Source organism: Bos javanicus, chromosome 8 (genome assembly GCF_032452875.1).
Source record: "Bos javanicus breed banteng chromosome 8, ARS-OSU_banteng_1.0, whole genome shotgun sequence".
NCBI lineage: Eukaryota > Metazoa > Chordata > Mammalia > Artiodactyla > Bovidae > Bos > Bos javanicus.
Window position 1 is genome coordinate 92,087,449 of NC_083875.1, and position 20,994 is coordinate 92,108,442.

General features: G+C 39.6%; 1 protein-coding gene across 1 annotated transcript in view; it reads right to left on the reverse strand.

Moving 5' to 3' along the window:
• Positions 1–20,994, reverse strand: part of GRIN3A (glutamate ionotropic receptor NMDA type subunit 3A) — a 207,241-nt gene that overhangs the window by 103,248 nt on the left and 82,999 nt on the right. Inside the window, exon 3 of the mRNA XM_061426355.1 lies at positions 18,546–19,593. Within this exon, the coding sequence (XP_061282339.1) occupies positions 18,546–19,593 (1,048 nt within the window). The remainder of the gene's footprint in view (positions 1–18,545; positions 19,594–20,994) is intronic.

Here is a 20,994-nt window from a genome sequence, read left to right on the forward strand (position 1 = left end):
ATATTAAAGTAACTGGAATCTTAGACTTGTTAATAGGGCATTATACCACTTATAAGATGTAGGTAAAGTGTTATTTTATATACATACTTCATATAATCTACTTTTTTGGACAACATGTAGCTCATTTTTTCCTTAATAGCAACACTGTGTACCAGTGAAGGGATGTGCATTACTTTAATCAATCTCCCCTTAATGACTACAGATTATTTCTAGCCTTTCAATGGCATAAACAATAGCCTGTTGAATAGATACTGACTTAGTCTTGGTCCTCTTTGAACAAAATTTATGTGAGCTGAGCAGTGCTGAAAGCAGAGTGGAGTACCGGTTTGAGGGACTTAATGGGATGCCGGGAGCCAGCATGAGGAACTCCACCCATGGCAAAGGTCATGAGGAAGGAGGCTCAGCATACGCAAAGGCGGGATCGAGCCTCAGGAGTCCCCCTGGAAATTCTCGAGCACCTAACCCCAAAACCACAGTCTGCCTACTTTACTGCTTTGTGCTCTCACCTACACCTCTGACTTTACGGGGGGCTGTCCCCCACCACCTCTCTCTGAAAAAGAGTTAACTTATGGCTCCAGTTGATAAAGTTCCTGGGCGTGACAAGAATGTTTCAATCTATAAACTCCTTTGGAAGTCCTCTAGCCTGCCTGAACAGGTTCTTCCAGCCACGTGTGATTGTTCACAGCCTCCCAACTGTGAGAGGCATGAGATGTTCTAAACCGTCTAAATACAGATTCCTTTGAGCAGTTAAAAGATTGATTAGAAATTGTATTGGTGAAGGGTTTTTCACTGGTTGGGCCAATGTTTGCTGCTAAATTTCCATATCCCTCACCTACTGTGTCCCTGGCAGTGTATTGATTAATATAATTGGTGTATAGGAATGTAAGTAGTAGCTTTAGTTTGTAACCTTGGACCCTTGAGTTAATTCTTTTTCTTGTTATAGCCCACCACACCTTTGCCCTATAGGAATGCAACTTTATCTAATGCTTTCGGAGGGTGGCACCTGACTTTAGAATAATCGCCTTTAGAGAAAAATAAGTTTTCTGAAGAAAGGGTCATAAAATGTTAACAGGCCTCTTGGCCAGAAGATGATGTAAGTCACTTAAACTTTTGCATATGATAAGTTTGCAGGAAGAAAGCCTGGCTTACTGCTGACTCTACCCCTTCCCCCATTGTCCTCTATGCACAACTTAAAGTATAAAAACTACTTTGGAAAATAAAGTGTGGGCCTTGTTCACCAAAACTTGGTCTCCCCATGTCGTTGTTTCTCTCACCTTCTGGCTGAATTCCCATCTGGATTGTGGAGGCTCGTCAAGCCTACTAATTATGCCTGGGCTTCTAAGATCTGACCGGAGAGGCCTTAGTGTCTCCTCTCCTTCGGGAGAACGGGAGGACGCCTGCAGCCTACGTAGGTGACATAAATTCCTTGCCTTGGAATTTTATTAGCTTTCCACGTAAACCAAGTTATTCAGCCTCTTTTCTCCACTGAATTTTCCTGCTGAGCTATCCTTATTCTATTACTCTTTATATCTCTAATTAATATTTAATTAAAGCTATTGTATCCAGTTCGCTGACGCCGTCCCTGCTTCGAATTCCCTGGATCCACAGGGCTGGATCCCGGCAATGGGGGAAGATTAATTAGCACCAGAATTCATACGCAGACACTACAGATTCATTTGGAGCTTTCTGACCACAGGCTAAGAGCAGAAGTTAAGCAAGTATTTCACGGGGAGCAGAAGCAGGGGAGCAGGGCAGCATCTGAGACAGTGACGTATGCCACTGTGGTGGTGGATGGAAGACACTCTGCATGTACATAGCTCCTCCTTAGTATACGAGGTACCCAGGAGGGTACAGTCTTGCTGCAACACTTCCCTGGGTAGGGTAGTGATGATGCTGATGGTGAGGGTGGGATGGAATTAATCCTTCTTGAATCTGTGTCTCTCTTACTTAGTTATTACATACTGAAACATATACTATGCTGTGTGGGGACAGATTCAAATGTCACAGTCTCAAGGCTGTCTGTGCCCTTGAATCATCTTTGCATGTGAGCAGCTTTCCCAGACTAAGTCCAGGGGTGGGGATAAGGCTGTATGGAATAAATCAGGTTGGGGAGGACATTCTTACTGCATGTATAAATGACGCTGAATGGGAATGATTCACAGTCAGATTTGTTGGAAATGAATCCTGCCTCTACTATTTATAAGCTATGGAGCTTTGAATATAGCCACTTGGGGCTTCCCTGGTGGCTCATACAGTAAAGAATCTGCGTGCAATGCAGGAGACCTTGATTTGACCCCTGGGTCAGGATGATACCCTGGAGAAGGGAATGGAAATCCACTCCAGTATTCTTGTCCATGGAGAAGTCCAGGGACAAGGAGCCTGGCAGGCTACTACAGTCCATGGGGTTGCAAAGAATTGGACATGATTGAGTGGCTAACATGTTCACTTTCAGCCCTGAATAACTTACCTAATTTCTTTCAGCCTTGTTTCCTCATGTGTATGCATGCAGTAAAGTTTAAATGAGAAAAATCCATGTGACACAATTAGCATAGTCCCCGGAACTAAACAGGTGTCTAATAAACATTATTAATTATTTATTGATGATAGTTTCAGTACCTATTCCTGAAGTTACATATATGGTCTTGTTACAAAGCTAAGTAGTTCATGTATGACCCTCAGGATGCTGATTGACCATCACACTGAACATGTAAGCCACAGGAAATGAACATACTTATATATCTACCTTTGTTTACATACTTATTTGCAGTAAGATTCACTTCCATTAATTCTATGTCTTCAGATCATGCACGAGAAAAAGCCTAGATAAAATATAACCAATAAAGGTTGACAGGGTGTTTTGGTTGGGGTTGTTAAAAATGTGTTGTTATTTGGCATTTTTTAGGCAACAGTTTTCTGATAAAATACTATAGAAGGGCACTTTCAGGTTTGAAAACTATTAATGAATTCTGACAAAGAATCTTTTCTAAACTTCAGCTATGCACATGTCATCTCTCTATATATTTGTAATTCAATTGAATATATATGTATATATAGTGCAGCGTGGGGGTTTCCCAGGTGGTGCTAATGGTAAAGAACCTGCCTGCCAATGCAGGAGATGTAAGAGATGTGGTTTGGATGCCTGGGTTAGTAAGATCCCCTGGAGGAGGGCACACCAACCTACTCCAGTATTCTTGCCTGGAGAATCCCATGGACAGAAGAGCCTGGCGGGCTATGGTCCATAGGGTTGCAGAGTTGGACATAACTGAAGCGACTTAGCATGCATGCATGCACAGTGCAGGTGAATTGGCTGGAGCAAGCTTGTATGCAGTTACAATTGGGAAAACTGAGCACCAACTGGGTGAAGTTCCCAGACTGAGTTCATAATGGAAGAGGACTCACAGTTAAGCCTCCAGACTTGCCACTGGATACACTCATGGTTAGATCACATAGCTTCTGATCTGACTAAGGGCCAAAATGTCAAGTTGAGACTAAATTATAAAAATAAAACACTCATCTTAAATCACACTGTTAATGGAGCTAACAAATATATTTTAGACATAAAACTTTTGGGGGATTGCCTACAAAGTCATCAGACACATATAGATATTTACTGAGCATGAAAATGAGACTTTTCCCAGGGCAAACCATCAAACTCAGTTTCAAACATCTATATATCTAGTATCAGGACTTTGCCTTTTGTATCACAGTACCTCACCGCCTACCAGGGCTCTCCATCTATCTATCCATCCCATAACATTGAGTATGGAACAATCTGAATACTTTGAATGATTTATAAGACCAAGCAGTGTGGTGTGGCCAAGTTGAGTCCAGTAGGACAGACAGAGGGTGGGAGCATCTCTTACCTGCAGTTGAAAATTGTAGCCAGGTGATTTCCATATTATGTCCGGGAGTGACCTGGAGTAATAGTTCTTCCTAATTATAATGTGTGTGTCCATTTAACCTGTTTTAATTTTTACATTCACAATAAACTATGGAAAATTCTGAAAGAGATGGGAATACCAGACCACCTGACCTGCCTCTTGAGAAACCTATATGCAGGTAAGGAAGCAACAGTTAGAACTGGACATGGAACAACAGACTTGTTCCAAATAGGAAAAGGAGTACGTCAAGGCTGTACACTGTCACCCTGCTTATTTAACTTCTATGCAGAGTACATCATGAGAAACGCTGGGCTGCAAGAAGCACAAGCTGGAATCAAGATTGCCAGGAGAAATATCAATAACCTCAGATATGCAGATAATACCACCCTTATGGCAGAAAGTGAAGAGGAACTAAAAAACCTCTTGATGAAAGTGAAAGAGGAGAGTGAAAAAGTTGGCTTAAAGGTCAACATTCAGAGAACTAAGATCATGGCATCTGATCCCATCACTTCATGGGAAATGGATGGGGAAACAGTGGAAACAGTGTCAGACTTTATTTTTTGGGCTCCAAAATCACTGCAGATGGTGATTGCAGCCATGAAATTAAAAGACGCTTACTCCTTGGAAGGAAAGTTATGACCAACCTAGATAGCATATTGAAAAGCAGAGACATTACTTTGCCAACAAAGGTCCATCTAGTCAAGGCTATGGTTTTTCCAGTGGTCATGTATGGAAGTGAGAGTTGGACTGTGAAGAAAGTTGAGCACCGAAGAATTGATGCTTTTGAACTGTGGTGTTGGAGAAGACTCTTAAGAGTCCCTTGGACTGCAAGGAGATCCAACCAGTCCATTCTGAAGGAGATCAGCCCTGGGATTTCTTTGGAAGGAATGATGCTAAAGCTGAAATTCTAGTACTTTGGCCACCTCATGCGAAGAGTTGACTCATTGGAAAAGACTCTGATGCTGGGAGGGATTGGGGGCAGGAGGAAAGGGTACGACAGAGGATGAGATGGCTGGATGGCATCACCGACTCGATGGATGTGCGTTTGAGTGAAATCTGAGAGTTGGTGATGGACAGGGAGGCCTGGCGTGCTGCAATTCATGGGGTCGCAGAGTCGGACACGACTGAGAGACTGAACTGAACTGAACTGAATTTTTACATAATATAAGTGTATGTGTGTGGACATACAGTCCATAGAAATGTATACGGATTGTTTACAACTACATATGTGAATGTTCAATCTCTGGGCAGGGAAAATTCCTGGAGAAGGAAATGGCAACCCATTCCAGCATTCTTTCTGGGAAAATCCCATGGGCAGAGGAGCCTGTTGGGCTACAGTCCATGGGGTCACAAAAGAGTCAGACATGACTTAGCGACTAAAACAACAACAACATATATGCGAATATTTACAGATGTCCTATGACATATTCATTGATATGAAAGTATCTATGTATAAAGACTGTGCTTTGTAAGGAAATTAATAATGTAAACAAAACTATAGGCCAATTTTCCCCTAATTTAAGGGAAGTGTTTGCAAAAATTTGGCACATTTTCTGTTTGTATTCAAATGAGAGAAGTGATCTTAGATAGTCATTAAAGGAAACCCAGCAGGACGTCTAATTGAAAACATTTTGCTGCAGTTAGTATGAATTACTATATCTATTTGAAAGTAATAAAGCTTCAGTTATTTAAAAAATTCTATAAAGATGTCTCCTCAAAATTATTTTGGAAGTAGGTGACAAAATAAACAGATTGCATGCTCATTTGTTCAGTTTTCCATTTATCAGCCCGAAACAGAAAGTCTCTCTTTTTTTTTTTTTAAGTTGCTTGAATTAAAGTACATTCAGGAAAGGAAGGGAAATATCCATTTTTTAAAAACTCCTACTAAGTGTCATGTAATGTGTAGCTGATCCTTGTTCAGTCACCAAGTCATGTCTGACTCTGTGACCCCATGGACTGCTGCACGCCAGGCTTCTCTGTCCTTCACTATCTCCCAAAGTTTGTTCAGATTCATATCTATTGAGTTGGTGATGCTATCTAACTATTTTATCCTCTGCCACCCTCTTCTCCTTTTGCTTTCAATCTTTCCCAGCATCAGGGTCTTTTCCAATGAGTTGGCTCTTCACATCAGGTGTCCACAGTATTGGAGCTTCAGCTCCAGCATCAATCCTTCCAATGGATATTCAGAGTTGATTTCCCTTAGGATTGACTGGTTTGATCTCCTTGCAGTCCAATGGACTCTCAAGAGTCTTCTCGAACACCACAATTGAAAAGCATCAATTCTTTAGCACTCAGCCTTCTTCATGGTCCAACTCTCCTTCAGTTCAGTTCAACCGCTCAGCCATGTCCAACTCTTTGTGACCTCATGGACTGCAGTATGCCAGGCCTCCCTGTCCATCACCAACTCCTGGAGCTTACTCAAACTCAAGTCCATAGATTTGGTGATGCCATCCAACCATCTCATCCTCTGTCGTCCCCTTCTCCTCCCACCTTCAGTCTTTTCCAGCATCAGGTTCTTTTCCATCGAGTCAGTTCTTCTCATTGGGTGGCCAAAGTATTGGAGTTTTAGCTTCAGCCTCCATCCTTCCAATGAACAATCAGGACTGATTTCCTTTAAGATGGACTGGTTAGATCTCCTTACTGTCCAAGGGTCTCTCAAGAGTTTTCTCCAACAGCACAGTCCAAAAGCATCAATTCTTCAGTGCTCAGCTTTCTTTATGGTCCAACTCTCACATCCATACATGACTACTGGAAAAACCATGGCTTTGACTAGATGGACCTTTGTTGGCAAAGTAATGTCTCTGCTTTTTAATATGCTGTCTAGGTTGGTCATAACTTTTCTTCCAAGGAGAAAGCATCTTTTAATTTCATGGCTGCAGTTACCATCTGCCAGAGAAGGCAATGACATCCCACTCTGGTACTCTTGCCTGAAAAATCCCATGGATGGAGGAGCCTGGTGGGCTGCTGCTGTCCATGGGGTCGCTAAGAGTTGGACACACCTGAGCGAGTTCAGTTTCACTTTTCACTTTCATGCATTGGAGAAGGAAATGGCAACCCACTCCAGTGTTTTTGCCTGGAGAATCCCAAGGACGGCAGAGCTTGGTGGGCTGCCATCTATGGGGTCACACAGAGTCGGACATGACTGAAGCGACTTAGCAGCAGCAGCAGCAGTGACCATCTGCAGTGATTTTGGAGCCAAAAAAAAAAAAAAAGTCTGTCAGTATTTCCATTGTTTCCCCATCTATTTTCCATGAAGTGATGGGACCAGATGCCCAACTCTCCTTACTAGACCTCTAAATGTTTCTGACCTCACTCCATCATCTGATGCTGAGGACCTAAAACCACCTATGCTGTGGTAGCATTATCAGTCTCACGTTCTCATTCCAGGATCATATATAACTTACCCTTGCCTCCTCTATGGGCATCATGGTCTTAGATTTTCTTTGCTTTGATAATCTGCTTATATCAGTCTCATGGTTCAAATGCTATGGGTCACTCTTGGATATAATCTGAAATTCGCTTGGATATACTCTTCAGTTGCAAGTGACAGGTGCTCCTGCCCTCTGCCTCTTTCCTACTGGACACATACTGGTCACTTCTGCTTGGCCTCATGGCCAAGTGCATTATTTACTCAATACTTATCTGAATGAATGGTTGCCATATGCTTAGACTCTAGGAATACAGATGCATAAGATAGATCTAATTTATAAACTCTCCTCTCTTGGAGTTTATAATCTAGTGGTGGATGGAATCAGAACTTTGGATAGATATTTTATATCCATTATATTCTGTAATCCTTTCAAATGAGGACACAGATGTCATGGCAAGCAGCCTGTCAAACTCCACATAAACATACATTAAACTTTAGATCTGTCCAACACGAGGACTTTGCTCTTTGTTTCACAGTACATTGTCCCTTACTGGGAGGTTTTCCTTCAATTCATTTTACAGAATCTAGTATGAGAATGTTTGTATGGTCTTATCTAAAGCATTTGATTGACTGATCAATTTCAAAGTAATCCTTGCATAATGCTATAGCCCTATTCCAATGATGCTGCCATTTTTCATTCACTCATTAATTGAATAACATTTGTAAACTATTTATTGTTCCTCCAACACTCTGAAGATTCAGTGATGAGGAAGACACAGTGGGACAATTAGCTGAAATAGATAACATGACAATTTCAGATTTCATTAAGTTCTATGAAGGGAATAAACAGGATGGGAATGAAAATATGCTTCTAAAAATCTCTTTGGAAAGCATAGCATCTTAAAGATGTAAAGATTTTTCTATGGAAGTGCTACTCATTGAAGAACTCACTCTATTTGGACTTGAAAGGCTCCAGACAGAAGGGGTGCATGTGTAGCAAATAGTGCTATCGTGACTATTGTCTTGTGTCTGAATTATTCTCATTTTTACTTGGCTTATTATGTGCTTTATAATAACATAAATAATATATGAGCATTGTAGAAAATATGAAGAAAAGCTATGACCAGCCTGGATAGTATTTTAAAAAGCAGAGACATTACTTTGCTGACAAAGCTTCATCTAGTAAAAGCTGTGGTTTTTTCCAGTAGTCATGTATGGATGTGAGATTTGGAACATAAAGGAAGCTGAGCACCGAAGAATTGATGCTTTTGAACTGTGGTGTTGGAGAAAACTCTTGAGAGTCCCTTGGACTGCAAGGAGATACAACCAGTCAATCCTAAAGGAAATCAGTCCTGAATATTCATTAGAAGGACTGATGCTGAAGCTGAAACTCCAATACTTTGGCCACCTGATGCGAAGAACTGGCTGATTGGAAAAGACCCTGATGCTAGGAAAGATTGAAGGCGGGAGGAAAAGGGGACGACAGAGGTTGAGATGGTTGGATGGCATCACTGACTCAATGGACATGAGTTTGAGTAAGCTCCGGGAGTTGGGGATAGACAGGGAAGCCTGGTGTGTGGCAGTCCATGGGGTCACAAAGAGTCGGACACCACTGAGAGACTGAATTGAACTGAACTGTAGAAAATATGAAGTAGAAATAAAACAAATATTTTCTGTAATTACACTGCTCAGATACCAGTGCTGTTAACACTGTGCTATATTTTCTTCTAGTTACTCCTCTTTATAGCCTGTACAAATGCATATTATAAAATTGGAACTATATTGCTATGTTTCCCAACTTCTTACTTAACACTATGTTTTGATTTTTTTGACACTTTAAAAGCTCTTTAAAATTATCTCTACTGGATGCATTTTTATAATACATAGTAACATTGTAATGCATTAATTGTGCTGTTGCTGGACATTTATGTGATTTCCAGGTTTTTGATGTTTTGAGAAAGGCTGCAGTGGATCTTTGCAATAAATTGATGTTTATATATGAAGTTATTTTCTTTGGACAGATTCCTAGGAGTGAAGTCAAGGATGAAAGGGCATGAACCCTTTTAAAGCTCTTGATATAAATGGCCAATTTGATTTATGAACACATTGTAACAACTTACAATAGCAGTGTATGCTGGTGTTAGTCTTAATGTGCTTCCATCAAGATTGAGAACTATCAATAAAACACTCCTATTTTGTTAGGTAAGTATGTCATTTCATTACTGTTTCAATTAGACTTTCTTTGATTACAAGTAAGAGTTAATATTTAAAAAATTATTGGTCAATTTTATTTCTTTTCTGAATTGCTGTTAATATCCTTTATCTATAATTTGATTTTAGCATTATTTCATGTATACCTTGCTCTCTTCCTGAAAAGACTTGAGGCAGCTTAAAGGTCACATAAAATACAAGACAACATAAATTAAAATAGTTTGAAGTAGAAAAATTACATCAAGCCAGTAATGATGCTTAAAATGCATACCACAAGACAATAAATCTGCTTAGTGCACAAGAATTGTGCCTCCAAGCTCTCTAGAACTGAGCTCAAAAAGAGAATCTTGCCATTTATCCAATTCACAGTGACAGTGAGTGTGTGAGAGAGGACACTAATTGTTCAAGATATAATTAATGATGATATTAAAATCTGGCAATCTAATAAATTCTATTTTTTGTGTGTGACCCCTTGTTGTCATACACTATGCTAGTTGCTTTACTTGGATTATTTTAATTTCTATGACTACTCAGTGGGGGGCAGTTACCTTATTACTGCCATTTACAGCAGTGCTTGGCATATGGGAATAGTTAATAAGTATTAGCTTGTTCTGTTATTATTACTAATATTAAGTATTTCAATATTTAGAACAAGTCACTTGAATATTTTTTAAATAATATATATATAAATAATTTTTTTTTTAGAAGATTCAGCAACAGTCAAACAAACCAATAAAAAAAAAAATCCTTTGGGAGTTTCACAGGAATTGCTTTACATGTGTAAATTAATCAAGGACAATTCTGACATCTTTAAATAATTAGCCTTCCAGTTTGGTAATATGGCAGTTTGCTTGCTTGCTTGGGATTTACTAAAGTAGCTTTATTAAGATATAATTCACATGCCATACAATCCACTCATTTATGATTCATTGGGTTGAGTATATTCATAAGATGTGCAACATTAGCACATTCAATTTTTCATCCAAATCGTCTTTTACATTTAGTACATTAGAAATTGTTTTCTTTTAATGCACTTCTTATGGAGGACACTTCCCTGATCTATCATGAATTTTTGTTGCCAAAGTGACTGGGATGTTTCTCCTCTTATGTTTTCTATCTAGAAGTACATGGAGCCCAGGGGAAAAGCCACTCCACCGAAACTACAGCATTACTTAGATTTTTCTTCTTTTAAGAAATTTTCTCTCTAGAATGTCTGGTAACAAAACCTCTCTAGTTTATGTCTTGTCCTCTTTTTCTTCCCCTTTTCCTGGCTTTCCGATCTTGTAGCTCATGAGCGAGCATCAGGACTGCACCCTCTCCCTCCAGTCTCGGGCTTCTGCTCATTCTGAATGTCACCCCGAGATGCTATCACCTCACGCAACTCCTCTTTTGCTCATTTGCCTCCTTCAGGTCTCATCCTTCAGATCTCAGCCAGAATTTCCCTCCTCAGGGTGAGGTAAGGGAGGGGTTTCTCGGATTCTCCATTCAGATCTGATCTCCCGCCAGGTTCTCAGATTCTGTTGTATTTGCTTTCACAGCAGCTAATCACAGTTTAAATCATTACCTGATTTATGTGTTCCCTTGATTAATATTGGGCTTCCCTGGTGGCTCAGAGGTTAAAGCGTCTGCCGGCAACGCGAGAGACCTGACTTCGATCCCTGGGTCGGGAAGATCCCCTGGAGAAGGAAATGGCAACCCACTCCAGTGTTCTTGCCTGGAGAATCCCATGGACGGAGCAGCCTGGTGGGCTACAGTCCACGGGGTCACAAAGAGTCAGACACGACTGAGCGACTTCACTTTGATTAATATCTTTCTTCCCTGTGTTGCAAGGACAGTGTCTGTTTTGCTGACTACTAAATTCCTAGCCACCTAGCATGGTGCCTAGAACAAAAGTTGCTGTTATTGGATGAATTAAAGGAAAAACAAATAAATGGTGGTGTAGTTCAGTTTTCTTTCCTCTAACCTCAAACTCCATTTTCAACATCTTTTTTTCCCTAGAGTTCTGGCACTCCCCCCTTCTTCAAGGCCAGATTTTATTATATGAATTCATATGTTTTATTGGGCAGCCACATGGTGTTATATGAGGATCAGTGAAGGTGGTTTTTATTATCTTGGGAGATGCTTATCATTTCCTACTAAGGCTATATGAGTGTACTTTACTTTAATATTTCTGATTAAAGTTTGCTTTTGTCTTCACAGGCAGGACTTTTTAATTTTTAATATTTACTTGAATGTTCACCAGGACTATTTTTGTAAAACAGGACCATCATTTGCCTGTACAAAAAAAATGACACTAGTCTCCTAATCCCTCTAAGGAGGCAACTTTTAAAATATATATTAGAGACACAGGGCTAAAGGGGGCATTTTATAAGAGAAGCTGGAAAAGAACTAGAAAGTGTATTAAAATCAGCAAATAGTTCATTTTGACTGCTCACATATCCTTTCAACTGTGTTAATTCAACTCTATGAGAGGAGGCAGGGCTTTATTTTCCAGTGTACCTTATGATTTATGAAATGATCTCATCTCTTATACCTCAGCAGACTGAATGTCAATGGCTAGAATGTTCTAAGAATGCCCAGGTCTACTCCTTTGACCATAGATCAAGATGAAGATCTCACTGGATAAAAATAATACTGCATTTTTTTTCACCTGTCAATCATCTCAAAAGGCTAAGAGGAAATGACTTTTGATGATGAGGCAATAAGCACTTGCTTCCATCTGTCTACACTATTTTCTGCACTGCCTATAATGGATGGTGCTAGTTTTATGATGGAGAAATACCCATATAAGGTCTATTAAATGTATTACTCTTAAATTCTTGCTTTCATGGTCTTGTGCTTCAAGAGCCCACCTGCTTTGAAGCATGGAGCTTGCTTCCCAAAAGAGTTGGTAGGAGAGAATGAGAAGCTACATATATTACTTTTAGTGTAAAGTAAATTATTCTGGCAAAAATAGTTTCTCTAAGTGAGGATAGAACTATTCTCTTGAATTTCATTTGCACAGCAGGCCAATCCCTCTCCCTTGGGGTTATCTGTAGGAGCAGCCAGCAACAAGATTATTCCTTCCCTATGACCCCCTGTCAGAAAAAAAGAAAAGCACTCTAACCTGCCTTTGCTGCTGTAACTTGTAGTGAATCAGAAATTGGTCTGTCCTGTACAGCATTTTGCATTTAATTTTACTTCTGATTCAAAGTGGTTGGTTGAAGCCAGTGAATCTCTGCTCTGAAATGGTGATAAAATGTTCACACTCTTAATGCCTAACAGTTTATTAACTGTGTTAAATGTATAGCCAGCATGCTAAACAGTTATGACCAAGGAGAAAAATGGAGCTATTTCAGTCATTGTAAGTTATCTAATACCATGGTTACAGATGCTTATGCAGCCAGGACTCAATTTGCTGATGGATTGAGTATAAATACAGATCATAAATCTTACTTTTTAAGTCAATAGATTTTCATCCGAACACATTTCCCATAGGAATATTTTATAACTTATTGTTTAGAATCCAAGACTGATACATTAGGAAAAAAACCATAGCCAATTTTGGGGACTAGAAATAGATACTATTTACACAAAAGTAAGAAAATGCTATTTCTATAATTTAAAATATTTTATATAACAGAAAAGTAGTTTTTAGGAAATGGTAGATGGAACTCTTAGGAATTGCTTTTTTAGACTGGGATTGCTTAGATGGTCTCCAAGAGCTGAGGACATCATTTCCTAGGAACATATTTCTTAATAAAATGCTTCTAGGGAAGTCTAAGAGTTGTTATTCTCAAAGTTTTCAGGCATACAATTATAGAAGAGACATGGGGAGGTTATCCCAAGATAATTAAAGAAGAGTTAGAGAATGGAAGGAGGCAGGTGTTCAAGAGCATTAATGTGGAGGCACCAGGAAATTTGCCTGAGGTGAATTAAATGAGCTGTGGGAAAACAGGATAAAAATGGCAGCATAGTACAATGAGAATTGTTCTGATACCTAGTAGGTGACAGAGATGAAAATGTATGAAAAGAAATGAGACAGACCATGAGTAAGGGGTGGAAGAAACCTCAGAGTGTGAACAACACTCCATATACATCACATCTCATTCAGTATTAGGAGAGTTTCACATTACAACGGAAAAACAAACATCTCAGGAGAACAATAGATCTGTGGCTTCCATGTACATGATACATTTTCACTCCTCAGAACTAAATGCTATGAAAATGGAAGTTTGAAAAATATTAGAAAAAAGCAAACCACATAAACCCAGTTTCATCAAACATTAAAATACACACATACATGCTAATTTTCATGGTTTGGACTGGACACTGATCTTTGTCCTCTCTATAACCACCTTAGTAGGTGGGATAATATCAATCTTCATCTCAAGAAGTTAAAATTCAGTCTACCGAGAGGCATTCAAGAGCCTGCATGATTCTGCTTCAAGGTACTTTTATCTCCTCAACTTCCACCTTATCTCTCCACAAAACCATATGCCGACTTTATGCCTGCTACTTCTCCTCGAACAGCAATTTTTCTCCCTACTGCCTTCTCCCTTGGGGATCTCATACTCCCCACAGTGCTTTAATACACAGCGTCACCTCTCTGCCCCAGATTCCCACCAGTGTCAATGTCACTCCTGAAATCTGGCTTCATATTTCCCAGGGCCTGCTGGATTTCACCTGGATGCTCAACACAGATTTTAAAATGCAAAGTATGAAACTGAACTTATCAGCATAATTTCCAGTTCATAAACTGCCTTTTCTGCTTCCCTGAATGGCACCAACATTTTATACACTCAGACCTGCAACTATGCATGTGTGACTCTCTGTTGACTCTCACATCCAGTTAATTGCCAAGTCCTGAATGGATAACTGAACAGATAACTACTGATCCAGTTGGGCTTCCAGGTGGCTCAGTTGTAAAGACTGTGCCTGCCAATGCAGGAGGCACGGGTTTGATCCCTGAGTTAGAAAGATCCCCTGGAGAAGGAAATGGCAACCTACTTCAGTATTCTTGCCTGGAAAATCCCATGGACAGAGGAGCCTGGTGGGCTACATCCATGGGGTCGCAAAAGAGTCAGACATGACTTAGCAACTAAACAACAACAATAACTGATCTGGTCACCATAATGTTTCTGGACTCTTCTTTCTATCAGTGACAATATCTATAACTCCAACTCTTTCTCCAGCTCCAACACTGTCTGTCTTTCTCTTCTAATTGTGTTTAATTGCTGCTGCTGAAACAACCATTCTAAATGGATTCTGCTTCTCTGTGCTATTCTACTGTTCAAAAATGTCAATGGATCTGTAGCCCAATGTCAAAGATCCTCTGATATCTCAACCAAAGTTACGTTTCAGACGTAGATCTTCTCCTTCCTTTCATGCTGTGGCTAAAGTGAATTCTTCAAGATATCCTGACTGTGCCTTATATGTTCTACCTCCAAGTAGTTTGTTCTGTTCTTTTTCTTGGAAAGTCCGTTCTTTCTTCTTTGATGCAGATATTCAAATTCCAAGTCTTCTTCAAGAATAAGAACACAATTTATCTTATTAATTAATCAGTTCAGTCGCTCAGTCGTGTCCAACTCTTTGTGACCCCATGGACTGCTGCACACTAGGCCTCCCTGTCCATCACCAACTCCTGGAGTTTACTCAAACTCATGTCCATTGAGTTGGTGATGTCATCCAACCATCTCATCCTCTGTCGTCCCCTGCTCCTCCCACCTTCAATCTTTCCCAGCATCAGGGTCTTTTCAAGTGAGTCAATTCTTCTCATTGGGTTGCCAAAGCATTGCAGTTTCAGCTTCAGCATCAGTCCTTCCAATGAATATTCAGGACTGATTTCCTTTAGGATGGACTGGTTGGATCTCCTTGCAGTCCAAGGGCTCTCAAGAGTCTTCTCCAACACCACAGTTCAAAAGCATCAGTTCTTTGGCTCTCAACTTTCTTTATGGTCCAACTCTCACATCCATGCATGACTACTGGAAAAACCATAGCTCTGACTAGATGGACCTTTGTAGGCAAAGTAATGTCTCTGCTTTTTAATATGCTGTCTAGGTAGGTCATAGCTTTCCTTCCAAGGAGCAAGTGTCTTTTAATTTCATGGCTGCAATCACCATCTGCAGTAATTTTGGAGCCCTCCAAAATAAAGTCTGTTACTGCTTCCACTGTTTCCCCATCTATTTGCCATGAAGTGATGGGACCAGATGCTATGATCTTATTAAGCCTTCCATTGAAGGCGATTACCATTTCTTTGAAATTTGATGTGTTTCATTTTTTTGGCATGAAACACACTTTGGCATGCTTATACCTTTTTCTTTTGTAGTTCAACTTTTAGTTTTTTGAGGACCTTCTGACTGTTTTCAATAGTGGCTGTACCAATTTTCAATCCTACCAACACTTAAAACTTTCTAAGTTGTTTTTCCTTGTGTTTTTATCTTTTTTTTTTTAATCTTTTCTACTTTTCTACTTCTGCATTTTCCACATCATTTAGTGTAAAAAAGAAAAAAGATAAAATCATTCAAGGAATTGAGCATTGTTAGGAGAGAAAAGAGCTCATGTGAGTGAGTGGAATATATTTAAAAATGAATGCTGAGTGACTGAAAGGTATGGAAATTGTTTTGATTATGCCTGTCATTGGGAAGATGAGGTCATTATGTAGTCTGCATAATACCACACATTTGGATGAAAATTGAACAATTCTGTCACCAACTTTATTCACGAAAAGTTCAGATGTTGGGTATTTCTTAATCAAATTATCTAGGTGTTTTTATATGGAAAAGAAGTGAGAGACTTTAAACAACATTAGGAAAGAGACATACATTTTTGGGAACCTTAGTGAAAATTCATTTATTATCTAAAATTGAAAATGTTTTAGATTTAGGTTTGTCCACTGCATTAAGACCTTAGTAAATGTAACACAAAGTTGACATGGTCCATTTCCTCTCACAGCATATTAAACCTAGACAACATATTAAAAAGGAGGATGAGATGGTTGGATGGCATCACTGACTTGATGGACATGAGTTTGAACAGGCTCTGGGAGTTGGTGATGGACAGGGAAGCCTGGTGTGCTACACTCTATGGAGTCTCAAACAGTTGGACATGACTGAGTGATTAAAATGAACTGATTTCCTCTCACTTTGTCTGGAGGGCTGGGTTAGGTTTATAAAAATGTGACCTTTTTATTGGGAATGGAATGATTGCTCATTTTTGCTTTAAAAAAAACTTGTTTTACTGCTGTGTATGGTTTATTGTTATGCTTTTCCTTTTAATCCTTAAAATGATAATTGCTTCAGGTTTCTCATGCGTAACATCCATGAAAATTTTGATAATCTTTGTTTCTGATTAATAAAACTCTAGTCAGTATTATGTTCACATTTTTACATATGATAATGGTCCAGAATCTTCACAACAACCAGCACATATATTGTCTCTTATACTAGATTGGATCGAAGAGTTTCCAAGTTGAATTTGTAATTTAAGAATCACATTGCAAGATTACTGCCAAAAAAAAAAAAAAAAATTGAGTAAGCCTCTATTAAGATGGCAAACTTTTGGGAGATCCACAGACCTCTTGGGGCAAAGAATAAACAGAGGCTGCTAATACCAGTATAATATGAATGCTGAAGCACCACCAAATCTCTCTTTAAGGTAACACATATATTTATACTACAGAACTTATTTGTGTTCACTAAATTCCAGATGACAACCTAAAGTCCTGACTGCACATTAAGAAGCAAATGTAATTCATTGCCCAGTCAATGATCCATTGTTTGCTGAACCTTTTCATGAGGTTCACATGTATTAAGCAGGTTTTCAGTATATGGGTCAAATTTCTCACATTCATTTGTTTGCAGAACAGACCATATATCCTAATCCAAACTATTTATGAGAATTCTCTAAAACTGACACTAGCTCTCTGGACCACCTTATCATTTAACAAAAATAGTAAATGTCCTATTTGTTCATTCTCTGTGCAATTAATTTTAAATGTTTGATAAAAATATATGATAAAGGGTTCAATATTATGATATTTGATGTGAAAAGTCATGATGGTGTTTCATAGTCTAAAATGCTCAGCTTAGCTCAAGATGCTTTAACACAGTGAGTGTATCCTGGGTATGTTCACTAAATTGCAGCTTTCTCCAGTCTCTCATAGGTGGGTTCTATAGATTGGAATACATGTCTGCTCTGGATATGCATTCTGTTCCCCACTCGGACTGTAGTATTCCCTTGACTCCTTTTCTTATTGTTTTGAGCCCTGACAAGCCCCTCCTCTCCACTCCACTAGGTTGGCCAAGTTTGCCATACTTGTAGTCACTAAAAGAGGTCTTGTCACCAAACAGACATGGCTATTTACTCAAGTATCACCACCGCTTTACCTGCTTACCTGAACCCTACCCACCTCCTTTCTTCATAGGGTCAGATGTCTAGAATATGAAAGGTAGCCTAGAATAGAGACGATTTCCTTGAATATTCTTGGACATTGTAATGTGACTGTTGACATCCTCCTCCAACCCTAAGGTGATCAGCCTTTCTTACCCTAAAGGACACTCTCTTCCTAGTTAATCTTGCCAGCTTAGTTAGCTTAGTACTCCTTGGCTATACGCATTGAGTTTTCTAGTTTTCTGACTTTGGGTGCTTATGATAAAATGTTAGTTCTTTCCATTTTACAATTTTTCATGGTGAAAAAGGATTCTTTACTATTTAAATTTGGACTTTATTATTTATTTCCATTAATTCCCAAGAGAAGTAATTAATCAGTTTTTGAAGTTTTACTTTGGATGAAAATACTTTGTAAGACTATTCCCTGATAGCCATTCTGCCAGATGGCTAACTAACATAAGGAAACAACTGCACTAATAGACGTTTCTATTAGACTTTCCTTGGAACAAAATCTCCTAAAAACATCCTTCACTCTTTTTGTTTCATTTAATAAAGCAATGAAATATTTAGTGCAATTAGGCAACAGACTTTTTGGACTAATTTCCACAGATGGTTCAGAAAATATTCTGTGTTAGATGAAAGCATATAAACTACTACAGCATAACAGAGTTAAAATGGACAATAAGGAAATTTAGAGTAAAAAGAAGTATTACCTTAGGGTCATGTATTCCAGAAAGCTCTTCATAGATCTTCTCACCTACCATGACGGCAGCCAAATTCGCTGTGTATGTTGAAAGGCAAAACATACAGAAAATGGCCCAAAGGTTCATCAGAAACCTTCCAGTCCAGCATTTTGGGGGTTTGATAGCTGCTGTTCTACCAAACAAGAGAGCATAACAGACATTCAAGGCTGAAGAGAAGGAGAAAACTTTACTTCTATTCCGCCCCTTGGGAGTCATGCCAAAGGGGCTTTTCCATTCATAGAGAGTGAGGAAAATGGCAGTGATGTGCAGAGCCACAAAAATCCCCAGCCACATTGTCCAGTGGAGTGGCCACATGAAGGCTCCGATGGGAGCTGCTGTGTCTCGTGTCCTCACTAAGATGCCCAAGCTGGTGGAGAAGAAAGGGCTGGTGAAATCTATCACCTGGCTTCGTGCAGTATTGATGCTGAAGGAAGTGACCGCCAAGTGGGCTGACCCACTCAGGAGATCACCCACCAGCCCAGTCCAGTGCCCATTTTTCCAGGCTCCATATTTGCCATCCCCAACAATATAGAGATCAAAGTCAAAGTTCATGTCTTCTGCTAGTTTTTCCAGTAGATCAATGCAATATCCATAGCAGCACTTCTTCAATTTTATGGGCACTGTATCATTACTGCTATGGAGGCTGCTAAAAAGGCTGTCCAACATGGCAGAATCATTAGTCATGGGGTCTAGACAGAGTTGGCCAGCAGGGCACAAGCCTTCATCATCGACCTCCCTTGTGAAGACAAATGGATGCTCTATCAGCGTAACCACTCGCAAGTTTAGCTTACTCGGGTGCTGAAAGTGGGTTTTGTGCCTCTGGGCTTGCTCTGGCCATATTCCATAGTCCATGACAATCTTCCCCCTCTGCCAGCTGCCCAAGCGTGTCCACATTGGCTTTCCCATGGGATCATTTTGCAGATTCCAGATGAAAAAGTTGTTTTCTGAGCTGATGATAGTGGAACCTTTCACTTTGATGGAACCACTGAGGCCTCTGAAAGTGGTGTTGGCTAGAAACCTGGCAAAGAGGAGTAAAGGTAGAAAGTAAGGAAGAGGGGCGAGGGCAAAGCCAGGAAGTACTGCCCATCTTTGCTTCTCTCTTAATAAAAAGACCTATTTTAAAAAAAGGCATTGCCTATAATTACTCTAGGAATTAATAAGCTGGAATCTTTCTAGAAGAAGAGTCCTATTTCATTGAGCAAATGAAATCTCATCCTCATGTTCTAACACCTGGACTGGGTGTTTGACTTATGGTCTTACTCCAAATCTCTATTCCTAGTTAAGGGGTGTGTTAATTAATTTGTTATAAATGGTTAATTATATAGTCTCACAAGTTTCCAAGCTATGGAAGTTCTCAGCATCTTTAATATATCTCATTTCTACTGTTCACCACATTCAACTGCAAATAAATCAGCTCAATAAATATCTTTGGTGCAAGGAATAAGTTTTAATAAGTATGCATATACTTTAATAATTGCTTATAATTATATTCTGGAGAAGGCAATGGCATCCCACTCCAGTACTCTTGCCTGGAAAATCCTATGGATGGAGGAGCCTGGTAGGCTGCCGTCCATGGGGTTGCTCAGAGTCGGACATGACTGAGCGACTTCCCTTTCACTTTTCACTTTCATGCATTGGAGAAGGAAATGGCAACCCACTCTATTGTTCTTGCCTGGAGAATCCCAGGGACGGGGGAGCCTGGTGGGCTGCCTTCTATGGGGTTGCACAGAGTCGGATACGATTGAAGTGACTTAGCAGCAGCAACATTATATTAATAATTCTAGAAAATAGCCAAATCTTATTATTGGTGTTTCTCCTTTTAGAGTGGAAATAATCAACAAGTCTGTTCCCATGAGGCAGTCAAAGCTGCATGTTGGATACCATCCATGGAACAAAGAAAAAGATGATAAATAGACTTGCAGTTCCCAGGACAGGCTCAGGCTAACCTCCCTCTAAGTCATTAGAGAAAAACAGTTGGCTCTGGCTCTAGAGAGAGCTTCTGCCAGGAGTCAAAGAAAGGAAAATTACCAGCTGAATGATATACTGATTCCTAACCCTGTGAACCAAGGCACCATCAGTACATGTTCTGCTATGGAAAAGGCAGGAAAATGCTTGGTCAAAGTCTCTGTCTTTCTTGAGTTTTGGAAGAAGAGACAAAAGAGGTAACATACAGGCTGTGGCATCTCTGTACTCTTAATTATGGCCTAGTGTCAGAACGAAAGGCCATAGTTTGACATCAGACACACCTGTGTTAGAATATTGGTCCACCCACCTTCTAGCATTGTCCTTGGACACGGATTTACTGAACTCTAAGCTTCAGTTTTGTCATCAGCAAAATAGGGGAAATAATTACATTTTTATTTGTAAATTACTTCCACTGTAAGGGTTAGAAATAGTTCATGTGAAGTATATACTATAC